We start from the raw sequence: 24,903 nt of genomic DNA on the forward strand, positions 1-24,903 counted from the left end.
GATTCGATTAGCTGGAGCAGAGTATTTGTTAAAAAAAAAAAAAAAAAAAAAAAAAAAAATCACATTTATCCTCTTCCCAACTGCATAAAGACTAAAAAACTTTATTTTTTTTCCAATGCTCTTCCTTCTAGCATATCCACCTACGCCTTTAGGACTCGTGCTTCGTTCGTGCGGACGTCTCACCTGGCACAGGTTCCCAGAGAAGCCGGTCAGGCACAGACACTGGAAGCCGTTGACCTCGTCCTGACAGCGGCCGCCATTCAGGCACGGCGAGCTGGCGCATTCGTCCACGTCCCTCTCGCAGTGGTCGCCAGCAAAGCCGGGGGCGCACGTGCAGCGGTACCCGTTCACCAGGTCCTGAGAGAGGCACAAACTCAGATCAACGTCGGATGCATGTGACCAATGGCTCCAGCTGAGTGGAGCCCAAACAATAACTGTGAGAAACCAGGGAGCAAAGCTGAAGCGGGAACGACGGGGGTGGGCGGTGATGTTACGATTATTTCAACACATTTTCCTAGTACGGGCTCAACCGAGTGGAGCTCACTGTAATTTAATCTGGTGAGCTGGAGAAAAAGCGTGTTCCTCCTTTTAAAACCTCTCAAGACACTTTCCTGATTATAATTTTTAACAGAAACAATTCAGCCTCTGGTTTCAGGAAATCTGATTCAGCTGCAGCGGATTGTAAGGGTCTACACACCACTGTTAAAATGCCAGGTTTCAAGATCCTGTTTCAAGCTTTAGTAAGAAAGCAAACTGAAGATTCTTAATTAATCTGGGGGAAAAAAAGTCATAAGTTAACATTTGGCCTTACACTAAATCTCAGCAGGCACAGATTCCCAAAGACACACCTGACAGAAACTCTAGTAGACGTTTTCTGACATTTCCTCAGTCAATCTTTAGAGCTTAAAAGCGCCAGGCGGATCGCTATGTCAAAGGTCAATCAGGAGACAGGCGGAACATTGTTTTCAAAACATTAGATATAAATCACTGTGAACACAGCCAGCATTAAAGGGTGAAAACCTGGTACGTCTGTGGCATTACCAAGGAGGTCGATACATCGTCTATGAAACAACGGATCCTAGAGGACGCCAAGACACCGACAGCAACATTAAAGAGGCTGGTTGTGTAGAACCAGTAACAACTATCTCCTTTATTCTTCACAAAATAAAAAACTGAGTGGCAGGTGTGGCAAGAAAACCAGTTGGAAAAACAAAATCTTATTTGAAGTCTGCAAAAACATGACACTGTGATGACATTTAGTCCGCAATTCAAAAAGATTATGTATGGCGGTGCCAGCACCAAAACCATGCAATAGATGTTCCTTAAGCTGGAACTGCAGTCAGATAGAACCCGATGTTTGCACTGAACCACCAAACTTCAGAAGGTTGAAGATGAAGACAACGCCCCAAAGAACATGTCTTCACCAGAAGAAGAATAAACATTTTTTGAAAGGCCCAGGCATACCCCAATCAAGTTTTAATAGGCGTGTAAACTTTTTATATCCGTTGTCTTTACAACCGCCCACGTAAACGTCTCTGTTATTAAGTCGAAGCTACAACCCGACCGAGCCGGATGGTTTCTGACCCGTCACCTACCTTACAGGTTCCTCCATTCAGGCACTGGTCCTTGCAGTCGTTTATGTCTGCATGGGAAAAAAAAACAAATCAGAGGATTAATTCTAAACAGCTCTGGTAAATAGTTAGTCTTAGAAAACAAGTCTCTGCTTTATGTTCCTCACGCCCGGGGCCTTTAAAAACATTGTTGTGAGAATAAAGTGCACGACGTGGATGATGGGAATGCAAAGGGAAAAAGGAAAAACAAAAGTGCACAACAAGAGTATTGAGCAATCCAGTCGGCTGCCAAGTGAAACTCAAGCTCAGATTGTTTTGAGACCGTCCTAATCACCACAGACACACACACGCACACGCACACAAAAGTCTAATAATTGAACTGCAGACAAGTTTACACTGCACAAGCGTCACTGCTTTGCTTCATGCCTTCATGTTGCAGCTGTAAATTCAGCACGGACTGACTGAATGGAAATTATTTCTAAACACCAGCCAGGAGTTGGACTTGTGTCCTGCTCAACAGCTGCAGCTTTCAACTCACTGGTGTCACAGTTCTGCCCCGTCCAACCAGGCAGGCACTCGCAGAAGTAGCTGCCAATCAGGTTGCGGCAGGAGTTGGCGTTGACGCAGGGCTTGCTGTCGCACTCGTTGGCGTCTATCAGACACGTCTTCCCCATCCACTGCGGAGGACAGTGGCACTTGTAGCCGTTCACCAGGTCCTGACACGTCCCGCCGTGGTTACAGGGGCTGGGGGAGCAGTCGTCCACATCTGCTCAACAGCAGGTGGAAATGGTTAAGCTGGAATTACGTTTTCTTTGATTCTGTTAATTGTTGAGACGTTGCAGATTCAGTCTTACTGGTGGTGCAGGACGGGCCGCTCCAGCCCGGCGCGCACTGACACTCGTAGCCTTGAGCGGTTTCTGAGCAGCTCCCTCCATTAGAGCACGGATTGGAGAGGCAGGCGTGTTCAGCTAAAAAAAAAAAAAAAAAAAACACATTTTTTACAAGTTGCATAAGAAACGCATTGTTTTATACAATAGAAATACATTTTTCTCATTTTGTCACGTTACAAGTAGATTTTATGTGTTAGATCACTATAAAGTAGTGAAGAATGGATGGAATGTATATTCTGAAGCCTGCTGGTTTAACTGGGTTCTACTTTAGTGCAAATGTTTTTCTACCTGGGCCACAAAAGGAGAAAAAAAAAAAAAAAATATATATATATATATATATATATATATATATATATATATATAGTTATAAATATGTTGTTATTTTTTAAACCCTCTTATTTAGTCTTTTTTTAATAAATGAATGCGCTCAATTCTACCTCAGAGTAAAAGATATTGGATGTTTGTGGTGTTACCTTCTGTCAAATGAACATAAAAAAATATGGTTATTAAAAGTTTAATAGTTTGGGCTGGTGTTAAAGTGATTAATTTTACTCTTTTAATTTGTTTCCAAGTGAAGTAAATTCCACTTCACTTAGTTTTAAGCATTTCACCGTCAGTCTAGTGAAATAAATCTGTACTATTCTCGAATTGTGGAAAAGGGACGCAGAGAATCGCACTACGGGTCTCAAAGTTAAGGGAGTGAATATGAATGCATACCAACAACATCAAAAAAATAAAATTCTCATCCTTCCACGTCACAATTGTGCAGTAATATTTGTTTTTTTATCACATAAAATCCCAATTTACTAAGTCAGCCAAAATTCCTTCCTTTATCACCACAACACATCCATAGATCATCCTCCCCCGCTCCAAGAGCCCGCCGTTAAAAACCCGCCCCAATCTCCCTCTCACTACCCGCCTCAACAGCGCCGTCCGCCAGGAAACCGTACTTCATGCTATGCTGACCTGACCAGTGCAGCGTGACTTCCCTCAGACTCCCCGCCATTCTACCGGAGAGGCGCGGACGGGTTTAGGGATGAGCGCGTCCCAAATGAATCAGAAATGAATGATTTACTCCAGAAACGAGTAGAGCAGCGAGGGGTGATCATCTCTTGGTATGCCAGGAGGAGGGGGGAGGGGCTACCATAGCCCCGGTCAGCAGACCTCACGTTACAAAGGGCATCGTTTCCTGACATCCCCGCAGTTAAGCTGTCAGCACCTCACGAGGCTCAGATTTAATGAGGAAAATAACCATCTCCATGGTAAGTGTTCACAATAGCTGAACCTTAGCACCGCATTCATCTGAAGAAGCTAAAAGGACAACCGGCCTCTGGAGATCAACATCGGTGGATTACCTGACTTGGAGGAGGAGGGCGGCACTTACACTCAAGTGGAAACAGATTATTGCAAGTTACCACCTCCTCTGATTACAAACCCGGAGCACCTCTGACCTCTAGTCTGCAGGCTCACGGAGCCCAAACCTTCTAGCTCTCTGCAGCTGCAAACGTGACTCTGAAACCCCTCGAGAAAATCCGTCCCCAGAGCCTCACCTCTCTCACAGTTTGCTCCGGAGTAGCCCTCAGCGCAGGTACACTGGTACTTATCAGGTCCTGTGTTGATGCACGTTCCTCCATTCAAGCATGGCTGGTGAGTGCCGCAGTAGTTCAGATCTGGATGAGAGAAGAAATGAGGTTTTAAAACGGCCACAGCTCTATAGTCTATCAATAGCCAGATTGATGTGACCTTAACAGAGAGCAACGTTAACGTGACACTTCTACTGAAAACAACTCAAGAGGGGGAAAAAATTGAAAATAAAAAAACGTGCAAAAGTGATTAAGCTAATAAATGTTCAGACACATTTAGATTTCATCTGACTGAAACCTTGAATAAAGTTCAGCATTTTTGCAATTTTTTTAAAACCATAGTTGGCAGATAAATTACACAAAATCTTATTGTACAAATGTATCAGTCAGAAAAAGAATACAAAGTATTTTTGCATCACTTCTAGGTAAATATTCCAACACTTTGGCACGGGGAGTGACCAAATATGGGTCAAATATTTGTGATCTTCCACATGAACCATAAAGCACCTGTATATGTCTGGGTCACACACAGAATTTCTTTACAACAATTCATAAGTGTATTTTAGGCACAAAAACAGCAGTGTGTTAACCAGAAAAAAAACCCAAAACACACTGGTGGCAGCATAATGCTCTGAGGTGTAACTGACATAATTATGGATTCATCAGCAGAAAATTAAAACTTTAGGACAGCTTGATGTCATTTTCTTACAAATATTTGTATGGTCTCTGAGAGGGGCTAAAAACAAGACATGTCCTCACCATCTGATTTAATGAACACCGTCACGAAAACGTTTGCTTTAATAAAATATTTAAAGGTGCACAAACTTGGACAATCAAGTTTATGAAGCTTAATATTTAGAATTTTCATCCCAATAGATTTGTTTTGCTTTTTTGTTGCATTATGAATGACATGGGTTACATTTAAGGTGGTTATCATTGTTTTTACATTTCAAAAACCTGCCACCTTAAACCGGGACGTGTTCCTTTTTGAGAGCCACTGCAACTGTCAATGCAGCCGAAACTAAGGAGAGTGAGAACTAACCTTTATCACAGAGGTGGCCGCCCCAGTTGAGGTCGCACAGGCATTGCCATGGTTCAACGCAGGTGCCATGCACACAGCCCGGGTGGGGGATGCATTTATCGCAGTACAGGCCCTGCCATCCGTACAGACACCTGCAACACAATCAGAAATGAGACGAGAGGTCAAAAATAAAAAAACTCCCGCACATGCAGAATGTTATTTACAACAAGGCCAGAAAATCCCCATGGCATCTGCAAATATCCTAATCCTCCACTTATTCCAGATTCCTTCCGAATAATCTGATCCTAATGAAGTACACAGCAGCATTAGCAGCCCAGGAGCTGCACGGACTAAACAAAGAGGCAGTATTCACACAAGAATAAACACCACAAATAAATTTTAAGCAGCCGAGTGTTTATGCAACTGCATTTTTACAATACTTGGGCACAAGGAGACATGGGTGCCTTAGCATTTTAACCAAACAGAAAACAAAGAAAAACACTAAATTACAGCTCCAATGGGACCTTTGGGGTGGCTAACATTAGCATGCGACCAGACGTTCCCTTTAACGATGCTGTGCCTGCGGCTTGGCACTGGCGTCACTAACACAGAGAGGAGCGCTCGGCCCTCCTTTCAGCTGTTTCACTGCTGCCCGTCTTGGTTCCCATGAGTCAGTGAGCAGGCCTGCGCCTCAAGGCTGAGAGCAGGAGGAGGACAAACTCTTTGCTGACCACTCAAACGTTAGAGTCCATAATTACACCGATAACGTTGCCCTTTTTGTTCTCGGCTCCATAATTGCAACAGCGTGACTGATTTGTCCGCGCTTTGGAGGTGGCGGAGCTGCGATACTGTTGCTGCTGTGGAGCCTATAGTGACAGGAAACAGCGTCCCCCTGGAGCAGCGGCGCACTGATTAGCCTAAAAAAAAAAAAAATAAACGGGTGGAAAGTAAAAATAAACATGATGCTTAAGTAAACACCAGTCCACTCTGCGCTCTTGAAAATGGGCGAATCCTCTATCGGAAGGTTTCAAGCAGAAGCTCAAGTTACTTAGTTAGTACAGTGAATGTGACTGCCTGTAGCATGTTTTATTAGCAGCACAAAACCCCCTGTAGTTTCTGTGTGCAATTCCCTACAAAACAGACCTTGATTTAAAGGATACCAACATTTCTAAGCATTTCAAATCGATAACAAAAGTTTTAAGCTCAAAGCTTTCCCACTGTTCAGCTTTCCCACTATCTGCTAAAAGTATTTTTCTTTGTCAGTTTAAATAAACCACAGATATGCCTGAACACGTCATAGAAAACACACTCCTTTCAAATAGTTTTTCAGATCTCTCATAATGCAATTTCAGTTTTCTTCACTTAGTAAAAGGAATTTTGAAGTATTGGCACAGCCTGATAGCGGGCACCTGTGATGCAATCCCATTCCCAATTCCAGCATCTTAAAGATCAAAGAAGAATGAAACAAACTCCGTTTAGCCTTCCGGCTTTCCGCTGAAAGTCTTGCTCTCCCTCGCCTTCTTGCAGCGCGAATAAATCACAAACATGTCTGGACATGTTTGATAAAGACCTTCTAAGCATTTTATGACCATTTTAAATCCTCACTGATCAAATTTTTGACTCTTTATAACAGCATCCACACTGAGGAGTGTTGAGGATTGTTTTTTGTTTTCCGACTGGTCTGAGACGATTAGGCTGAATTCCAGCTAACAGCTGATATGTTGATGCATCATCATACATACAGTCTCATCATTCCTGTGGTTTAACATCTTTTCGGAAACGACTTAAATGTTCTAACATTGAATACCTACAATAACGTCTGCATAATTCTGAATATTCTGTGTAATAGATCAGATCAGTTAAACAATGGAAATCATTTTGGTTCTTATTCTTTATCCAAATACAACAATACTATGAATCTCGTCATATTAGTCCATGCCTAAATGGGACATTATGTTGGACCCTGCTACTGAATCTGCATCAGCAAATTCCTTCATAGCTTTCTAAGAGGACTGGGACTGAAATGAAAGAAAAAAGAAGAAAAAAAAAACACCCTCAGGAATATCATCTGCTGAGGAACTGCAGACATTAAACTAGGAACAAGGAGGCTGCCCTTGCCTGAAACCAGTGTTGCTATGTACCGCTGTTATTAAACACACCACAACCGCCCCAGTGGTGGGAAACGGCTCACTGACTACAATAACAGAGGACCTAGCTTCAAGAGTTTAAACCCTGAGCTTTAAATATAGCCACACCTGTCAGAAGACTAAAGCGAGTCAACCTCTTGTTCTGCCAATACTTCAGGCTCCTACAAGAAATCTGATTCAGTCAAAAGCTTGGGAAACACAACAAAGCTGCAAAAAGCAAACACGATCATCCATTGGTGAGCGAGTTATGGCCAAATCAGACAGCTAAAGCAAGCAGTGAAATCCTGATCTGTGCAATGAGCTGATCACCAGGACCTCCTCCGGGACGAGGAGATATAACTGCGCCTCTGATACCCATCTGTGCTGGAGCTTTTCCTCTGGCTGTGTGAATAAATAGCATTAGAAGCCATTAGCTACACAAAAAAAAGGCTCATCCAAATGCTGAACCAGATTTGACTGATAACTTTTGCCCCGTAAGCGGATCGATGACACTTTTTAGCACTGAATTGTGGCTGTTTAGCATTGTCTTGGCCCAGTCTAGCAGCTTCAATCCAAAACTCAGTTAAGGCCTTGGAAACTGTCCTGGAGCTCCCCTCACATCCCTACCCCCCCCCCCGCAAAAAAATGTATACACAGTGCCAAGATCTGATTGCAGTTGGTTGTCTTTGATTTTAGATAGCGGGTTTAGAGTAAAAGGAGCTGAATGCAAACACTTTCTAGATTTTTATTTGTAATGCATGCCTCCTAATTGTTCCACTTCCAAATTGCATTTTTTTGCTTTGAGCTGATAAACAACATCCATCCATCCATTTTCTTTGCACCCTTGTCCCTTGGTGGGGTCGGGAGGGTTGCTGGTGCCCATCTCCAGCTATCGTTCCGGGTGAGAAGCGGGGTACACCCTGGACAGGTCGCCAGTCTGTCGCAGGGCAACACAGAGACACACAACCACACTCACACTGTGGGAGGAAACCCACGCATGCACAGGGAGAACATGCAAACTCCATGCAGAAAGACCGGGGCAGGGAATCAAACCCAGAACCTTCTTGCTGCAAGGCAACAGCTCTACCAACTGCGCCACTGTGCAGCCTGATAAACAACATGCAATCCCAATAAAATACAACGCAAAACATGAGAAAGGTGACAGAATGTGCAAAAATTCAAGTAAGATGAACACTTTTTGATGGCCCTGTACATACAGTATTAAACTCTTGATAAGCAGAACTTACAACAACCTCAATACTTATGAGCGAGATGGTATAAAAAGGGGCAATTTTATGAACATCCCAAATTAAAGGAGATCATTTTCATTTCAGGAGGATAAACTGAACATAGCAACTCGAGACACTTACTTGCATTCACCTGGCTCCTTACACGATCCATGTTCAGTGCTGCAGCCTTGTCGACAAATAGCTAGAAGAAGAAGACGATCATTTAAAAACATAACTAGATTTAAATTTAGCTGGATTTGGTTGCATTGTAATTAAAGCAGTAAATGTAATTACTATGCTGTCTGTATGAATAAACACAGCTGCCAACACCCAGGATTATAGCACAGTAAAATGTCTAATCATTTTACTGACTACTGTGCAGACTGATTTTTTTTTATTTTTTTTTTTACTATGAAACATCGTTTTCTGTACAGACGAATAAACACAGATAAACTTGAAACGTTTACAGACGGAGAGAGATCTGAAAAAAGGCATTGTTGAATGAAACAGACAATGCATCAGCATGAATCACAGATTACACAGTCTGCGTGATGAAGTTTTTAAAGATTTGTTCATCAGCAGAAAAGCCTGAAGCTACGTCACCATTTTCCACCGCAGTGACGTGCTTAAGCCTGCCACCTCCGCTGGGCTTACCTGTGTTGCACTCAGGTCCAGACCAGCCTTCCAGGCAGGTCTTGTTTCCATTGTAGTCGCACGTGTAATGTCCGAAGAACTCGTCTCTGGGTCGGCAGAACTTGTTGCAGCCGAAGCCGTAGTAGTGCTCGTCGCAGCTGACCCGGATTTCGTACTCGAACTGAGCGACCGGGCCGTTGTGAATCAGTTTCTGCCACTGTGGGCTTGGGTTGATCATGCCCGAGTGAGAGGCTTTCTCTATCAGCTTCCCGTCGGAACCTACAACACATCGACATCGGCACAATGAGAACCCTTTTTCGCTGTTGTTCAGATGCTCAAGAGAACAGCTGTGCAGAGTGCAACGTCCGACATTGTGCTATTGGGTGTTGTTAAGTTGTTAAGTTCTCGACCATAAATTGGGAACCCGAAACTGCCTCAAAAATTTCTGACACAAATTGCAGGAGATCTCTGATATAGCAGATTATATGTAATTAAGGCAACTATGTGTGCTAGAAAGGAAGAAAAGTACAAGGAGGAAATGCAGGAAAAAAAAGGGAAAAGGATGCCTGTAATGAGCGCTTTAACTGCTTTTTTTTCTCACGCTCCCTGTCCAGCTCCCACTGGTTGGGTTTCTGATCCGGAGCTTTACAGCCCAGGGATAATACTGGTCTCTGATGCTGCTCTCTGCATCTGCTCAGGCGAGGACAGAACCACAGCCGCCATAAATTACAGTGCGAGGACACTGATGCCTCAGTCACTGCTGGGAGGCCTGCCAGCATGCCTTTGGGACTTTTTCCCCAGCCTCTTTCAGATGTTTTTTTTTTTTTTTTTGTTAACAGAAAGTATTAAAATCAACACTTCCACACACTCTGTCTCTCCAATGTTGCTAGTTAACACAGGCCACTAAAAGTTTTATGTCACACCATTCCTGCAGTTAAATTCCTATAATGAGAGCTCCAGGTGAGGGGAGCACAGACTAACAGTGTTGCCCCTCCCCCACGTGTTGCTGTACACTGCCGTTCAGCTCCCTCAAACACAGCCACACTTTGATTTTACTTATGAGAAAATTTCAACTGTCAGAATAAGCATTGAAGAGCTGGGCAATAGGTCAATTTAATAACATTTCTGTTTTTGAAGATTTAATTCTGGGAAAATCTAGATTTTTTTTAACCAATGCATTCTTGGGGTTTCCATATTTCATATTTTAGAGTGATATCAGCCAACTAAGAACTATAGCATATTTACAGCTTTGATTTTTTTCAACTTTGGGTTAACTGAGATTTTATGATGCTGTATATTTTTTTAGGGGGAAGAACATCAATTAAAATCAGACATTGTATGAGAAACCTGGAGATTTTTAACCCGTATCACCCAGCACTACCTTATGACCTGATGTAAAACAGCATTCACCATTTCATAGCAAACAAAACGATGATACACATCTCCAAGTCTGCGTGTGTACCTTACAGAACATAGACGCTTAACTTTCAGATTTCCAAAAGGCTGCCAACTTTTCTAAATCCTGGATGTTCCATAACAAAGAGACTGAAACATCAAATTCACATTTGTCCTTGGCTCAGTTACCAATCCTGTGTCATTTGCTGCACATCCTCCTTTTCTCTCTCCACAGCCAGTAACTCATTACATCTCCGAATTTCACCATTCTACAAATTGGACACATTTTCTGTGCAACTCGATTCACTACTTAAGTGTTTTTCAGCTGTATGAAGCATAAAGTAAAGCTGCGCTGCCCCTTCCACGAGTTGCTGAGCACCGCCACTCAGCTGGCTGATAAACAAATGCTTCTTTCTGTGCATGAAAACAAATGTATCTACTTGGAGACTTGTTCATCAGGACAGTAAGGGTGTAAAAAAAACTAAACAAGTGCAACCAATCACTCTGATTTAGAAACAATTGGCAGTTCTAGTGGTTGTTTATTCTATATAATCACACTTAAAATGATAAGTTATGTTATAAAACATTAATAAAACTGTATTAAATCAATATTATAATCATTTCTGGAGCTGTGGGGATTTTTTTTTTCTTTTGCCGTTTTCTTTTAAGTCCGAGGTGATTATATGGCTTATATTTTTGTTTTAAAACTGTACATGAATGCTGTGAGTATTTTACTCAAAATCATGATAAACTCAGAATCTTCTCAGACACAGAGAACGTTTTATGGGTTGACTGTGCCAGGAGTAATGAGCTTCACACAGAGAGCAAACACACTCGAACTGAGCAAACATACTGGGCCCAATCTCCAGACGCGGCGCCGTCTGCTTACAAGCTCCACACATGAAATGCTACTCGTTCTGCCTCACATGCAGCACTCGACTCACTACCTGATGTCTAATCTTCCACCTGGGAGAGAATGAAAAAGATGTCAGTCATTATTTGCTGTGGCTCACACGAGAGCAGAGGTGGGTGACCGCGAGGTGACTCGCTCCCTCTGTAGTGTGATGCAACGTCGAGTGTGTGTGTGTGCGCCGTTATTTATTCACCACGCTGCGGCGGTTGGCGGGTGGATTCTGAAATCGCAGTGCCCGGCAACATTTCGCAGCACCGTGGGATCCAGAGCGGAGCTGTGTGGCATTTCTCTACCGCCTGCTGGCCTGCGGTGTCAGGAGTAGCAGAGCCGCGCTACCTGCTGCCTGCCGCGGGGCCCAACATAAATCACGCCAGCTCCATAAAAATCATTCTGACGATGGATTCTCTTTTCAAGATTTCAATGTTACCTAAAAGCAACACCTGTTCTAACACTTTGGAGTGACGACAGAATTGAAAACATGAGAATCACAGTAAATTAGGCATCGGTTTGTCATGAGACAGTTTGACAACCTTGATGATATGCCAGCTTCACATCAAATTTTAAACAAGCCATTATGTCTGTGGCTACTAAAACATGCTTATTACAGGTGCAACATATCTAACGTTTCCTCATTGGCATTTTGATCTTGAGAAACTTGGATGGTGAATTAATTTTTAAGTGCATATTGTTCAGAACGTTTTTCCTGCTGATGTTAGCCAGTTAATTAGTTGGTGATTCGTTCTGTCCAGGTAGCCTGTCTAATCTCCCCAACACCTGTTGTGCATATCTGCCAACTGTATGCTTCACCAGAGCAATGGGTGGCACTCCTTTAGTTTCTGCACCATGACTACCTGCATGTGTTGTGACGAAAGTTTCTCCGAATTGTTTCTTTTTACTTGGTGAGCATCAACTGGTAAAGAAGCGGCAGCGCCCTGTTTCTCTGTGCTCCAGACAGAGAAGTACTTCCAGTACTTCCTAATTTAAATGTTTTTTCCCCAATTACAAAAAAAAAAAAATTAAGAAAGAATTATGGCCAATTTTTAATGTCACATTTGAATTGCGATGCATCAATCAGATTAATTTTAGCATCTTAAATTAGTAAATGCCACATTTAGTATGGCTGGTATTACTAAATTAGAAATCTCTGAGCCTATTCGTCAGAAAACCGAGATCTTTAAAGTTACTCAGATTTAAAAAAGGATGTCAGCATTTACAGATTGGGTATGTGCCACAACTGACAAACACTAAGCTTAGCTCAAAAGAAAAAAACGGAGCAACGCTGTTGTAATAAATTCAGTCTGTTATTTTCATAAACTCTCATGCCCTCTCTCTGAATTTACTTTTAAACGCATCACAAACCCTGAAAATGGCTAGATTTGAGTCTTCATAAGATGCATTTCTAGTAACTCTGACTATTGGGATTCCTTAAAAGTCGTCATTTAAATTAAGAAAACTATCAAACTCAGCCAGACACATGAATGTAGCAGAGTTGTGAGCTGCCCTGCCAACCATAAAAAGTTAAACCAACAGTGAGAGCGCATTCAGGGGGCTTTTCACACTAGTGTCCTAATGGTTCTCTGGGGAGCGGCAAATGCAGCAGAAAAGACCGAAACCTCGTCGAGTTCAGACAACACACTCCAGCTGAGGCCCGGCCCTCAATGCAGGTCACCACACCATGTCCAACCTGACCACCAGCCAGCAGAAGTCCCAACAGCAGCCAGTATTTAGATTTCTGCCTTGTGTCACCACCATGTTATTCCCACACTCGTGAGAAAAACGTGCAGAGTCTTTGAATGGCGCACAGAGTCCTTCCCAGTGAGCGCGCTCCGAGCTCACCTGCACCAGCAGGAACTTTAATCTGCGAGAAGGCACGGTTCAGAGGCCACGGACCCCTGTGTGGAGACTGCAGGCCGGGCTGCACGTTCTGGATGAACTCTTGTGTTTTATGCCTCATTGATAGCGAGACAGCGTGACCCCGACCTCAGCTGGCAGCACCTGCCATCAGTCATCGGCCATATAAAAACATTTTTATAGGCCGGTGTGGGCAATGAGGCTCCCCTCCTCTGCCTCACTATCTCTTCTTCCTGCCCTCACAAGCACCTGTCAGCACACTTAAAAAAAACAGCCTGTGGATCTTGAGGAAAAGGGCAGTGGGGTTTGGGAAGGATAAACTTCCTTCCCTGACCTTCAACATAATGTCTCCCAGGTGCTGCCACAAGGACGGCCAAAAGACAGTAAAGAGAAAATAGGGCAGGACGTAGATGTCAGATGGAAAGAAATACTCACCACCGGTTTCATTGTTAAAGTCCCAGGCCTCCACTATCAAAGTATAGGACCTCTGAGGAAGAAGGGAGACAGAGAGATAAGAAGTGTCAGTGAAAATCAACACAACAAAAAATTAAATAAAAATAATCATTGGTAATAATTAGGACATGCATATTTATTTGCAAGTTTCAATTTTCTGGCCCCAAACCTATGCTATCCAAGTCTTTTCATTCACTGCTGGACCTGAATAATCACAAAAATGAGTCTTGGATGTGGCAATACTGCCAACGTTTGGAGAACTTTCCCCGTTTCCCAAAGACTCACCCGTCCTCCCAGTGACATTTCATCCCCCTCTTTTCTCTAGAATGGCTAACAAAGCCTCCACCAGAAAATTCTGTCAACGCACGACTGCTGATCTGATTAACAGATAAGCCTGAGGTGGTGCAGAGGTCTCCCTATGATTAGAAAGACAGACGTATGGGCCAGTGGGCAAGCTGAGGGCTCACAAAACAGCAGAAAAACACCAAAGATCATGTGGAAGTTCATAGAAAAACATGCACATCCTCATTCTAAGGAAACGTTTCAATTTTAGACTAATTTAAGTAACTTATGACAGAGATCTGAAGCTTTTCAAGTACCCAGCACAAGGCACAAAAAAGTCCAACTCTGAAAGGCCCATCTACATTTCAATTTTCCCAGAAACACGTTTTGTCCAGTCCAGGGTGGATCAAGCTCACACCGATATCGGTTTACACATTCACCCTAGCATGCACAACAGTTATGAGAGAACGAAAGCATCGGCAAAGTGAGAGAAAATGAAATCCACTTGTGGTGCTCGAGCATCCACTACTAGACATAAGTATCACTTGTTGTACTTGCACAGCTCCTTGCAGCGCCGCATGGAGGCATTTGAAAAATTCTGAAGTGCCAGTGAGTCCGTCTTCGCTGTGATGACTTCATGGTAAACAAACCTGCTCCAAAGGAAAACCCCTGCTCACTTTCCACACAAAGAAAGCAAGGAGCATGAGTCACTCCAGTGGATTTTTTTTTTCTCGCTTTGCCTTCACCTTGTTCTCAGGCATTCAACTTTCCATTTTACCAGGAGACATTTGTTTGATCCCTTGCCAGTACTTCCCTGCAATCAGGGCAACCATTATTTGAAATGCAACACTCATCAAAACTTTACAGTAAGTCCTGATTCATAACTGCTTGCAGTTGCTTAACACTGCACCGAGTCAGTGGTAACGTGATCCCTAATCATCCTCTACATTGTTGAAACCTGCAGCTAGTTATTCTAGCACTCAGAACAAGAGTGTTCTGGCAAGTATCAAGTTAAAGCTTTGGTGTTCCCCACCTCCCTCCACAGTGTCCAACACCTAAAAACCCAGCACAGGAACTTTAGCTTTTTAGCGTGCTAGTTGCTGGCAGATTAAATTTCAAGCTTAAACAAGAGCACTCAAAAACATCATTACAAGCTATTTTACTGCATGACATTTTGAAACCTCTCTGGGCTAGGAATGACTAACAGAAATAACTCTCACGCATGCGACAGCCGCTCAATACAAGCAGTGATCTCATCCTAAAAATGGGAACTCTAATGCAATTTCACCGACCACACAAGACATATACTCATTAGGAATTTAAGTGTACTTTTTTGTAATTTAGCATTTGGGAAAACTGATTTCCACCCCAGTTTAGGTGTGGGTCACTATAGCATTCTGACAGTGTGACAGCCTTAAGTAAAAATACCACAATTTCACAATATTTGCACTCAAATTTAAGATATAAATAAACAAAGGCATGGTAAACAGTCTTTTTGTTTGTTTTTAGCAAATCTTAGATCATTTTAAAAGCATCTTTGTTGAGTATAATGTTTTCCACTTCAGGTTAGAGGGCCATAATGTTTCATTTTTAACTACAAGAAAACATCTGCAGTTCATACTGCAGATGTTCATTTGATTTATGACATAACTTTCGTGAAACAGATGCTAACTTTAGTATTGCTAGCAGCTAACAGTTAGCTAGTCTTGATCGTCTTGCAGTGCGTGCAAATCATTTATCACAGTTTCTATTTTTACTGGGTGCCAGAAATACTACAACACAAAAACCTACAACTGACCCTGATGCTTCCAGCTTCCTCAATGCTAATGCAACCGACTAACACCGCAACTAGCTAGCTCAAACAATGCTAAATGTTAACAGTTAGCAGCTAATGCATTCTATTGGTGCTAAACCAAAGCTGAATTTACAGAAAAAGCAATAAAAGGGAAATTTTCAATACTTTTTTGGCATCAAAAAAGGATTAAAATTAGATAACCATAAAATATTATATGGACTAAACATTTGTGAACTTTAAAATTCTATACTTTTGTAGATACGTTAAAAGGCTATTTATGTTGTAGATGCTTCTGTATTTTCACAGGCATTTTATTAAGAAGAAATTTAAACCAAAAATAAAAAATAAAAAGGTAAAATACAAAAATCAGAGCACAGTTTTAAACCTTGGCGAGTTATACTATGATACCAAAGCCTATCTCAGTTGAATAATCCTTTAGCGATCTGTACATTCTGTTTTTTACATTGCAGAAGCATTTCCCTAACTGTTGTGCTACGAACAGCACTGGATCTCTGCCAAGAGAAAACATCAACAAACAATGAAACGTCATACTGCGTCAATGACTGGCAGGATGGAAACCCTGCTCTCTGTTATAAGCTGAAATACACAAAAAACTGGCACATTAAATTCACAGGGCGCCTCAGATCTTAATACCTTTAAGACACATTCACAAAAGACAAAAACACACCCAGATCTTACACGACTTGGGCTTGCCTTGGCATGGAGGCCACTGAAGCACTTTAATCCCAACAAGGCTGATTATACATTAGTCTTAGCCCTAAAAATGATTAAAACAGTCTTTGATGTTACTTTGAATAAGCCTAAAAGGTCACCATTTCAGACAGACAAAACAAAACAAAACAAAACAAAAAAAAAAAACTTGCAGAGAGTAAAACACAGCCCCACTCCTCATTCACTAACACTCCATAACTCCTCCACTCTTATCAGCTTGAAACCGTCTTGCCACTGCCAGGTTCACTTTTCCCAGGCTTCCAGCTGACTCACCGCTTTTCTTTGAACTACAGAGAACACACTCCCTCTCTCCAACACACACATATAAACACACACACCCAAGTGCAGTAAGTGTGGCCATACGTCTTCTTATCTTTCCTGGCCGAGCAGGCACTGTCCTACAGACAACCAACACAGGCGATAAAGATCCTTCCAGTTCAAACCACACTCACTTGCCAAAGAACACAACTAAATCCTCTCAGTAGGGGAATTTTCTAACACACTCCCCCTGTCCTCCACTGTAAAAAATGAACCCATCTGATGTGCTATTACTAAGAAATATAACAAAATAAGGAGAGGCATGCGTCTTGGAAAAACAGGCAAAAGCTAAAGGTTGAAAATAAACTGAGGTCGTCAATCTGCAGGACGGAAATGCAAACTCCTTTAGTTTGCACATTATGACTGTTTTTCGTGACTAAAAATATTTCCAAAGGAGGAGGGTTTTTTTTGTAAGTGTGCCCTTCTTTAAGCCAGCTCACTGGCAGTGCACAGGCAACAGGCAGAGAAAGCTTAAGTCATCCTAGTAATCTTATTTTGGTAATGCGTAGTGGAAATGTTACCATTCTGAAACTTTCTGAATCTCAATACTGGTATTGAGATTTAGCTCGACTTTATATGAAGGCAACTGCTCATAAAAGAAAAACAGAAATGTTAGATCCGAGACAACATCTCTGTCTTCAATTAAAACAAAGGAAATGAAAATTTGTTAAGTTTATACGCCATGGCTGCCTGTTTTGTTACCTCATCTTTTCCTAAACTGCCAAATTTGTCTTTGTAAGTGTGTATTTTTTTTAAACGACATGGTCAGCAGTGCCCAGCAACAGCAGGAGAAAACTTCACTCACTCCAACATCTCTCTGAGAGGACTTCAACCATAAAACAAAGGATGGAAGGAAAAGTTTAGTTGAATTTTCTTTTTTTAAAATTCTAATACACTCTGTCAAAAAAGTATTCAGCACAAGCCTAACTTCAAGCGTAAGGTATAAAAGAAGAGCTTAGTCTTGGTTGAAAAAGGTTGAAGATAAACAAGGATCCACAATCAGAATAAAGGAAATGCAAACAGAACAAGTCAAAGAGATCTTGACGCTTTGTATCAGATTTCTTCAGCAGCTCTAGCCAAAGAATGGCAAGATGGTTGATATAACACCTATGTGACAGTCCGAGATATAAAATGACAACTCTAATGTAGTCAAACAATGTAAATATCCCCGTCCCAACATGACCCATCTAAATAACGGCTCAATAAATATTCCACGAAGGATACATCGGAATCTCAACTGCAAGAAATCTCACCTTTTGCCAACATAAACAAAGACACCACAAACAGACCTTTTTTCACAAGGCAAACAAGATCACAACACGAACCCCCAGACAAGAGATGAAAGCCATGTTGTGCATTTAACTAAACAAGCTTAGGGAGAGCGAGGGATCGCTTTTTGGCACGGGTCAGCCTCCATTAACGGAAATGCAAACAAAGCACAGGTTATCTCGATTAAATGTGCCTCAGAAAGCATGTGATGCCATGCTTCTGTTTAACTTCAAAACAAGTCTGATAAGCAGTGAAGCGTCAGAAGCCATTATGCAATGTCACAGCGAAAAGCACTGCAAGTACAAATTTTAAAAAGGTGGAAAAAAAAAAGGAAGCAGAACAGGGTGAGGTACAAGAGAGACATTCTTTTCCCTCTTTCACTCGACTAATCTGCATTTAACTGCCACATCAGAGAAGAGTACATAAAACAAACATGCCATTACTCCCACAGCAGCCAACAGCAATTATCCTTCAGGCTGAGCCGCCTATTGTTCTTCGACACACCTTCGTGTTTTCAGACCGCTTTGGCTCGTCAAGAAAAATCAATCACAGGGATATTAACATGTCCCAGCTCAGAGTAACACTACAACACTGTGCATGAAGGGGAAGATGGGAGAAAAATTGAATTATGTCATCTGATTTAAATGGATTAGGTAGTTAAAGTACCAAAAAAAAAAAAAAAACAGTATGGAGTTCTCACGGTAGCAGAACTAAAAATAAGGCGATGGTATTTACATAAGATCTAAAACAAAAATGTTATTTGTGCCACCACTTAAATAATAATAGAGGAGCCTTCTTTCAATCAGCTGACCAGCAGTGCACAGAATTTTTACACCAGAATCCTAAAAGAATCTCAATTTAAGCTTCAATGCATATCTTCCTAACCATATGATTCTGATCTTTGGCCAATTAATTCATGCATATGTAGTAGTGCAGCTTTTTGTCTTTAGGACCTTAGCCCAAGTATAACAAGCTGGTACTGACTAGTTACCTAATTAAGCTACCAATTCTAGTTGAGGGGGATGCCGTTTGGGGTTTGCCAGCTGTAGCTTAAAAATACACCCGAATAGGAATGATAAATCTTTTGTTTCTACACCATGATTTTCTGTGTTTTTGCAACTGCAATATTTTCAAGCAGCCATATTTGTCTTTCTTGTAAGTCTAGGAGCCTTCTTTCAATCAGCTGACCAGCAGTGCACAGCAACTAGTGCAGAAAAGGTGGGTCACTCATGAAATTGCTCTAATTTTTCCTTAAAGAAATGACTTCAAGGTATAGAAAAGATTTAACAGAAAGTCTTAAGCAATGTGAAACCAGACATTTTTTCCAACTTTGCTACTTCTCGATACGAGTTCTGGCCCAACATGAAGACAAATCAAAATCCAACCTGTGATGTCTTTACTCAATTACTGACTTTCAAACAAAAGATAAATGTAAAAATTCTTCTCACTTTTTCCTAGGTGACCAAATATGCTGATGAAGCCAGAGAGATGTGGTCTTCCATCATTGCTGAGTCTACGACAACTGTTTCCTGTTGCTTGCCCTGCACTGGCTTTACAGCTGCGCTACCTCCATTATGTTCTGTAATCCTCACTGTAGTCACAGAGGGCACCCTATTGTCTCTACTTGATACACCGTGAGGGCCAGTGGAGCTGGGACCTCACTTCTCTTGTGGAATAAAAGCCCCAAGCAGACACCCTGAACCCAACAAGTCTCCGAAACAGCGGTTCGCTTGTGTTAAAGAGGTCCAGCCAACATCGTCCAGTTCAACTGGACGCCTGGTTCTTGCCCTACCTGATCTGAGGACATGTGTGCAGCCTCATTAAGTGCAGCAGTTACCGTGGGTGGCAAGGTTAAAGCGATGAAATGCCTGCGGTCCAACCGAGCGTGATTTAAACAAAGCCCTCGGTCTGGACAAGAGGCCAACTTCATGCAGCTCACAAGAGAGGATGAAGGGACGAAGAGGGGTGGGGGAGAGGGCTTCATGAACTCTCAGGACCCAACAAGCCCAATTGCACCACACTGCCATCTGTCCACAACAGCCAATCAACTGAATCTGAATCTAATTCAAGGGCTGTCTGCACCAAAGCCCTTTGAATTGGAACAGTGGCCCAAACAATCCAGATGTTCTTATTTCATTGTATGGCAAGAAAATGTTTTTTTTTGTTTTGTTTTTTTTTTAGTATGCATGAAACTGAAAGAGTACAACCAAGAGCCCTCAAACTTTACAAGGCACCAAGTTTGTTGTCCATCTCTGCTCTAGTGCTGTTGCAAGGGTTCACGCAAACCTAATGCTGCCAGAATGGGAATGTAAACAGAAACCTTTGTTGTTTAAAAAAATATGCAAGACGCCAGGCTCCAAGTAGAGCACAAATAAAAAGCACAAAGCATCAAATTCCCACAAGCCAACACAAACGTCCTTTTCTTTTTTTTTTTTTTTGACATTAACTGATAGGATCTACCTCATATATCAGAGACAAAAACCGGTCATGATTGATGGAAACAACAAATCAGCGTGAATAATGCAAGATATTACAAGAAGAACTTCCATCACGATTGAGGTAAAAATAGCCTTGATGTAATTGGACACACACACATACCAGCAGACTGTGCCTTTCAGCTATCAGGCACAGTGGAGGAGTTTGTGGGCCAAGCTCTGGGGCCAGTCAGTCTGTGCACGGTCCCTTTTTTTTTTTTCACTTCATGGAAATGTGTTCCAGCATGGCAAATCATCTCTCTCACAAAGCTCCAGCACTCCCGCTTGTCAGGGTCGTTTATTTACCAAAAGAAGACGAGATGTGTGACCCAAAGAAACCAGAAAGTTTTCTCTTTTCTTTCTACTCTGGAGTTGCTGCAACTTGAGAAGCAACCAGAGGAGGCAGAGGAGAGGAAATCTGTGATTTAAACCGTTTCATGTCAACTGTTATCTGTTAAGATTATGCAAACAGGATCAAATAAAGTAAAGATTGCACCAATAGGGGTTCCCTAACAGATAATTGTAATCTAAGGAGTATGATGTGTAGTGGAGAAAAAAAAAAGTGTTGCAGGTTTTCTGGTTTTGCATCCAACACAAACTGAAGGGATTTCGAGATTTTTTTTTGACATGTATCTGAACAGTACATGCCATCAGTCAATGTGTAAAGCATGGTTTCAATAAATCTAATGAATAAAAAAAAAATGCTCACGTTTACAATATCCGACACCAGATCAAAGCTGATTGCAGAAATATTGTACGACTTTTGGGCATCTCTATTTCAACGACTGCTTTTAACACTGTCACACACAAAGCAAGACACAGGAATGAAATAACTGGAGACACTTTCATCTTTACTCAAACTGATACGTGTCAGATGGCTATAATTAACTTCAAATCATAATTTCGAATTAGCAACCAAGTTTCACCCCAAGTCAAATTCCAAGTTTAACAATATGCAAAGTACTTTAACAACCTAAACCAATTATGATGGACAGGTCTAGGCCTGGTGGACTAAAATACCTGCACATTGTAAATTAGTGCACACAATCTGGGGACCAGGGTCAGGGGGTGTCAAAAAAAGAAGGATTCCAAAGGGAAACTTTTCCTTTGTTTGTTGCCTTTTCTATCCACTTTTTAAAGGGGGAGGGGGACGTTAAAGTCAGAGTCGATCCAAGTCTGAATGAGGCCCGGAGCAAATTTAATTTGGGACCCCACAAGTCACCACAGCAGCACAGACTTCCTGTTTATATTGTCCATGCTAAATTTTTCTAACATCTTTTTTTATCTTGTTTTTGCATTTTATATGTCTTATTTGATTTTGCATTACCAAGCAACAATGAGAAAAAAAAAGACTAACCATTGATGTATTTACAAGTAGTTTAAGTGTGCATTAAAGTTTTTTTTTTTTTTCCAACGAGTATAATGTTTTGGTGTTTTTATTAGAATGTTGTCTTTCATACATAAAATGTGTTTACTTCTGGTAGGTTTTCAAACTTGTCTGTAAATTCAAACTTTCCTGGGCTTCCCAGGAAAAAAGGAGACACATAAAAAGTCACAAAGTTTTCATATGTTTCGTCCCGGCCCCAGTGAAGGTGATGTAAGGACATACATCTGCCTTCCGAACACCTATTTTCACTTCTCTATACGTTTTATTTGGGGATGGAAATCAGGAAATGTTTTTTTTTTTTTTTTTTAATGATTATTTAAGCCTCCACTCACCGGCCAGGCAAAGCTGAAGGGCAAAACTATCCTGGATTTGTCATTCCTGACAGGACTCCTGAAAGAAAACGTATTCCCTCCGAGGACAGGCGTAGATCCCATTCCGAAGCTGCAGGGCCCCGCAGCGGAAACCCTGGACTGGTATTCCTTCAGACAAACTTTGAAAAACGTGTCGCACTCGCTCCGTGCGCACTTTCGATCCGCTGCGCTCCGTGCGCCATCGCAACACATGCCGTTGGGCAACTCTCCGTTCGCGTTGTGCATCGACAAGATCTGCAGCTCGAATTGTCCCGATCCCTGCGACACCTGTTGGGAGACAGAAGAGTGGTTATTCAGCGTGCAGACCCGAACCTCTCCTGGAAGCACGGCTGCATGTCGAGCTAGCACACAGAACACAGCGGTGCATCCACTCAGCCGAACCGAGTGACCTTTCCCGCTGCTCCCCGACCAACAACAGATCCACATACCTCCACAAGAAAGCAGAGCAGGAAGAAGGCAGCAACCGCGGAGCTGCGTCTCAAAATCATGCCTGCTGTTTGCCACTCGTTTGTACTAGTCGTCCGGCCGACCCACGGCACCAGAGCTCTCCTCTGGTTTGAACATGCACGAATGGGGGGGAAACAGCAGTTTGCTTAGCGGAGCACAGGTTCCAGATTCATAGAAGAGCTGTGGTTTCTTTCCTGGTAGGTCCGTCAAACACTCCGGAGCGTCTGCTCTTCGTCTCCACTTGTTGCTGAGGAAAGTTTACGCAGAAGCCATGCGGCGGCCGATCCCACTGCAGACTGACTCACTGACTGCTGGTCCGAGTCTGAGCCCTAGCTACACAAGTTCAGCGAAGGGGAGTTGCCTCCATAATAATGAGGCAAGCTAGCACACAGCACCGCCCCTCAACCTTAAAGCTGCTTCTCACACTTTTCTGTAAAAAAACAGCACAATCACTTTAGATGCAGTTACCGCCTACAGAACAATATACAACCTCGCTGTTTAGCAAATTCGCTGTGAACGGTTTTAATCGAGATAAAACCCAGCCTCCCCGAGCTTCCACAGGTACGTGCCTCTGGTGGTGACATCACATGGGGCTGAGCAGGGCTGCAAACTTTTGATTGGGGCTTGAAGCACGATCAGGGTGCAGGTGGCGGTGGTGGTGCTTGACTGGGAGGTAATTATATATGTATAAAAACTGTTGTTTATACTTTTTTTTTTTTTTTTTTTTTAAAGAGAGAAAAAAATATGCTTTCACCAAATTATTTTGTGTAGAGAACAACTGAAAATGTGATTTGAACAGCGATTTTAGTTGATGTTAAGCAAACCAGTCAAAGTCTATTCTTAAAAAAAATATATTTTCTAGTATTTAACTTAACTTTATAAGCTATTACCTCAATAAATTGGATTGACATTGTATTTTCAATAACAATCAATGAAGTTTTTTAAAGATTAGCTAAACCCCAAATCAACATTTCATTTGCAGATTAACTGCACTTTAAAGGTGCTTTCTTTATGTTACTGTGCAAATAGTGACGTTTTCATATAATTTCGTTTTTGATGTTTTTGGGTTAGGAGTTTAATCTTCCTGTTGGTAACAAACGGTACAACTTGGTCGATGTCTTCGTCACAACCCTGCATCAGGTATAAAACCATCTCACACAGACATAGCAAGTCAGGAGTTGGAATTGTAGGCATTAATTGATAACATTTTCAGGTTAGCATTTTATTACTTATTAGTTAGAATAGGCTTTTAATTTAATTAGCATTGTGCTAGCTACAGGACTCGCTGAGTCAGCGCCTTGAGCTTGAGCTGATTAGGTTTGAACCTGCTGGACTCCACAAAGCCTACCTTCACCTCTGGTGATGATGGATAGAAATTCTTTACCTTAAAAGACCGATCTGTGGCGAAACTACCAGCGTTGCGCTGGTCACTCTTCATGTTTCAAGCTAGCTGTCACTTTCCCTCTCCTTGACCACACCCCTGTTTAACTCCCTCTGCTCCTCCTCCCCACACTTGGCCACGCCCCTCGGTGTCTCTTAGCACTGCCCACTTTGGTGGAATTTCCCGAAATATGTCCGGAGCTTATGCTTTTACATCGGGTTTAGTTCCACGTTATAAGAAACATGTAAAGAACTATTACATCTAAGCGAAATAAAATTTCAGCTTTAATACCCAATTGCATTGTATAGCATTATTTTTACGTTGCTAACATTCTACTCACTGTGGAGCTGACATGTAAACGAAGCAACAAAAAATTGTTGGGTTGTATCAGACTGACGACTTTATTCCAGGTGTTCCCTAGGTCATGCCTCGCTGGGTAGTAAACCATATTGCCACTATTAAATCCGCCACTAACATAGAGAGACTTATGGCCCTTTTCCACTAGCACCTCTAAAGCGTGGCTCGACTCGGCTCATTTACACAGTTCTGGTGGTTTTCCATTACAAGTCTAGTGAGTGTTGTCGACTTATTGGTCGACCTCAGAGTCCAAAACTTAGAGCAGCGAGATGTGTATGTTGCACAAACGCAACAGTGGAGGATATGGAGGATATGTTGAGCAGCCTGCTCAGTCTGGGGCTTTTTGTTTGACTCAAAAAAGAAAAGAACCAGAGAAGTCTGTGGGCAGAGACGTAAAGTAGAGTGAGAGTCACTTTTGTGATGCA

General features: G+C 42.1%; 1 protein-coding gene across 1 annotated transcript in view; it reads right to left on the minus strand.

Annotated features, from left to right (window-relative positions):
• jag1b (jagged canonical Notch ligand 1b) overlaps nucleotides 1–23,302 on the minus strand; it is a 52,047-nt gene extending 28,745 nt beyond the window's left edge. The window contains exons 1-11 of the mRNA XM_015028962.1: nucleotides 22,722–23,302; nucleotides 22,255–22,560; nucleotides 13,648–13,699; nucleotides 9,075–9,332; nucleotides 8,562–8,622; nucleotides 5,087–5,217; nucleotides 4,012–4,131; nucleotides 2,426–2,539; nucleotides 2,110–2,337; nucleotides 1,596–1,642; nucleotides 184–357 (exon numbers count right to left, since the gene is read on the minus strand). Coding sequence (XP_014884448.1) covers nucleotides 184–357; nucleotides 1,596–1,642; nucleotides 2,110–2,337; nucleotides 2,426–2,539; nucleotides 4,012–4,131; nucleotides 5,087–5,217; nucleotides 8,562–8,622; nucleotides 9,075–9,332; nucleotides 13,648–13,699; nucleotides 22,255–22,560; nucleotides 22,722–22,781 — 1,551 coding nt within the window. The 5' untranslated portion in view covers nucleotides 22,782–23,302. The remainder of the gene's footprint in view (nucleotides 1–183; nucleotides 358–1,595; nucleotides 1,643–2,109; nucleotides 2,338–2,425; nucleotides 2,540–4,011; nucleotides 4,132–5,086; nucleotides 5,218–8,561; nucleotides 8,623–9,074; nucleotides 9,333–13,647; nucleotides 13,700–22,254; nucleotides 22,561–22,721) is intronic.
• Nucleotides 23,303–24,903: the final 1,601 nt, after the last annotated feature.

Source organism: Poecilia latipinna, unplaced genomic scaffold (genome assembly GCF_001443285.1).
Source record: "Poecilia latipinna isolate Pla-1442-1.1 unplaced genomic scaffold, P_latipinna-1.0 Scaffold140, whole genome shotgun sequence".
Classification (NCBI taxonomy): Eukaryota; Metazoa; Chordata; class Actinopteri; order Cyprinodontiformes; family Poeciliidae; genus Poecilia; species Poecilia latipinna.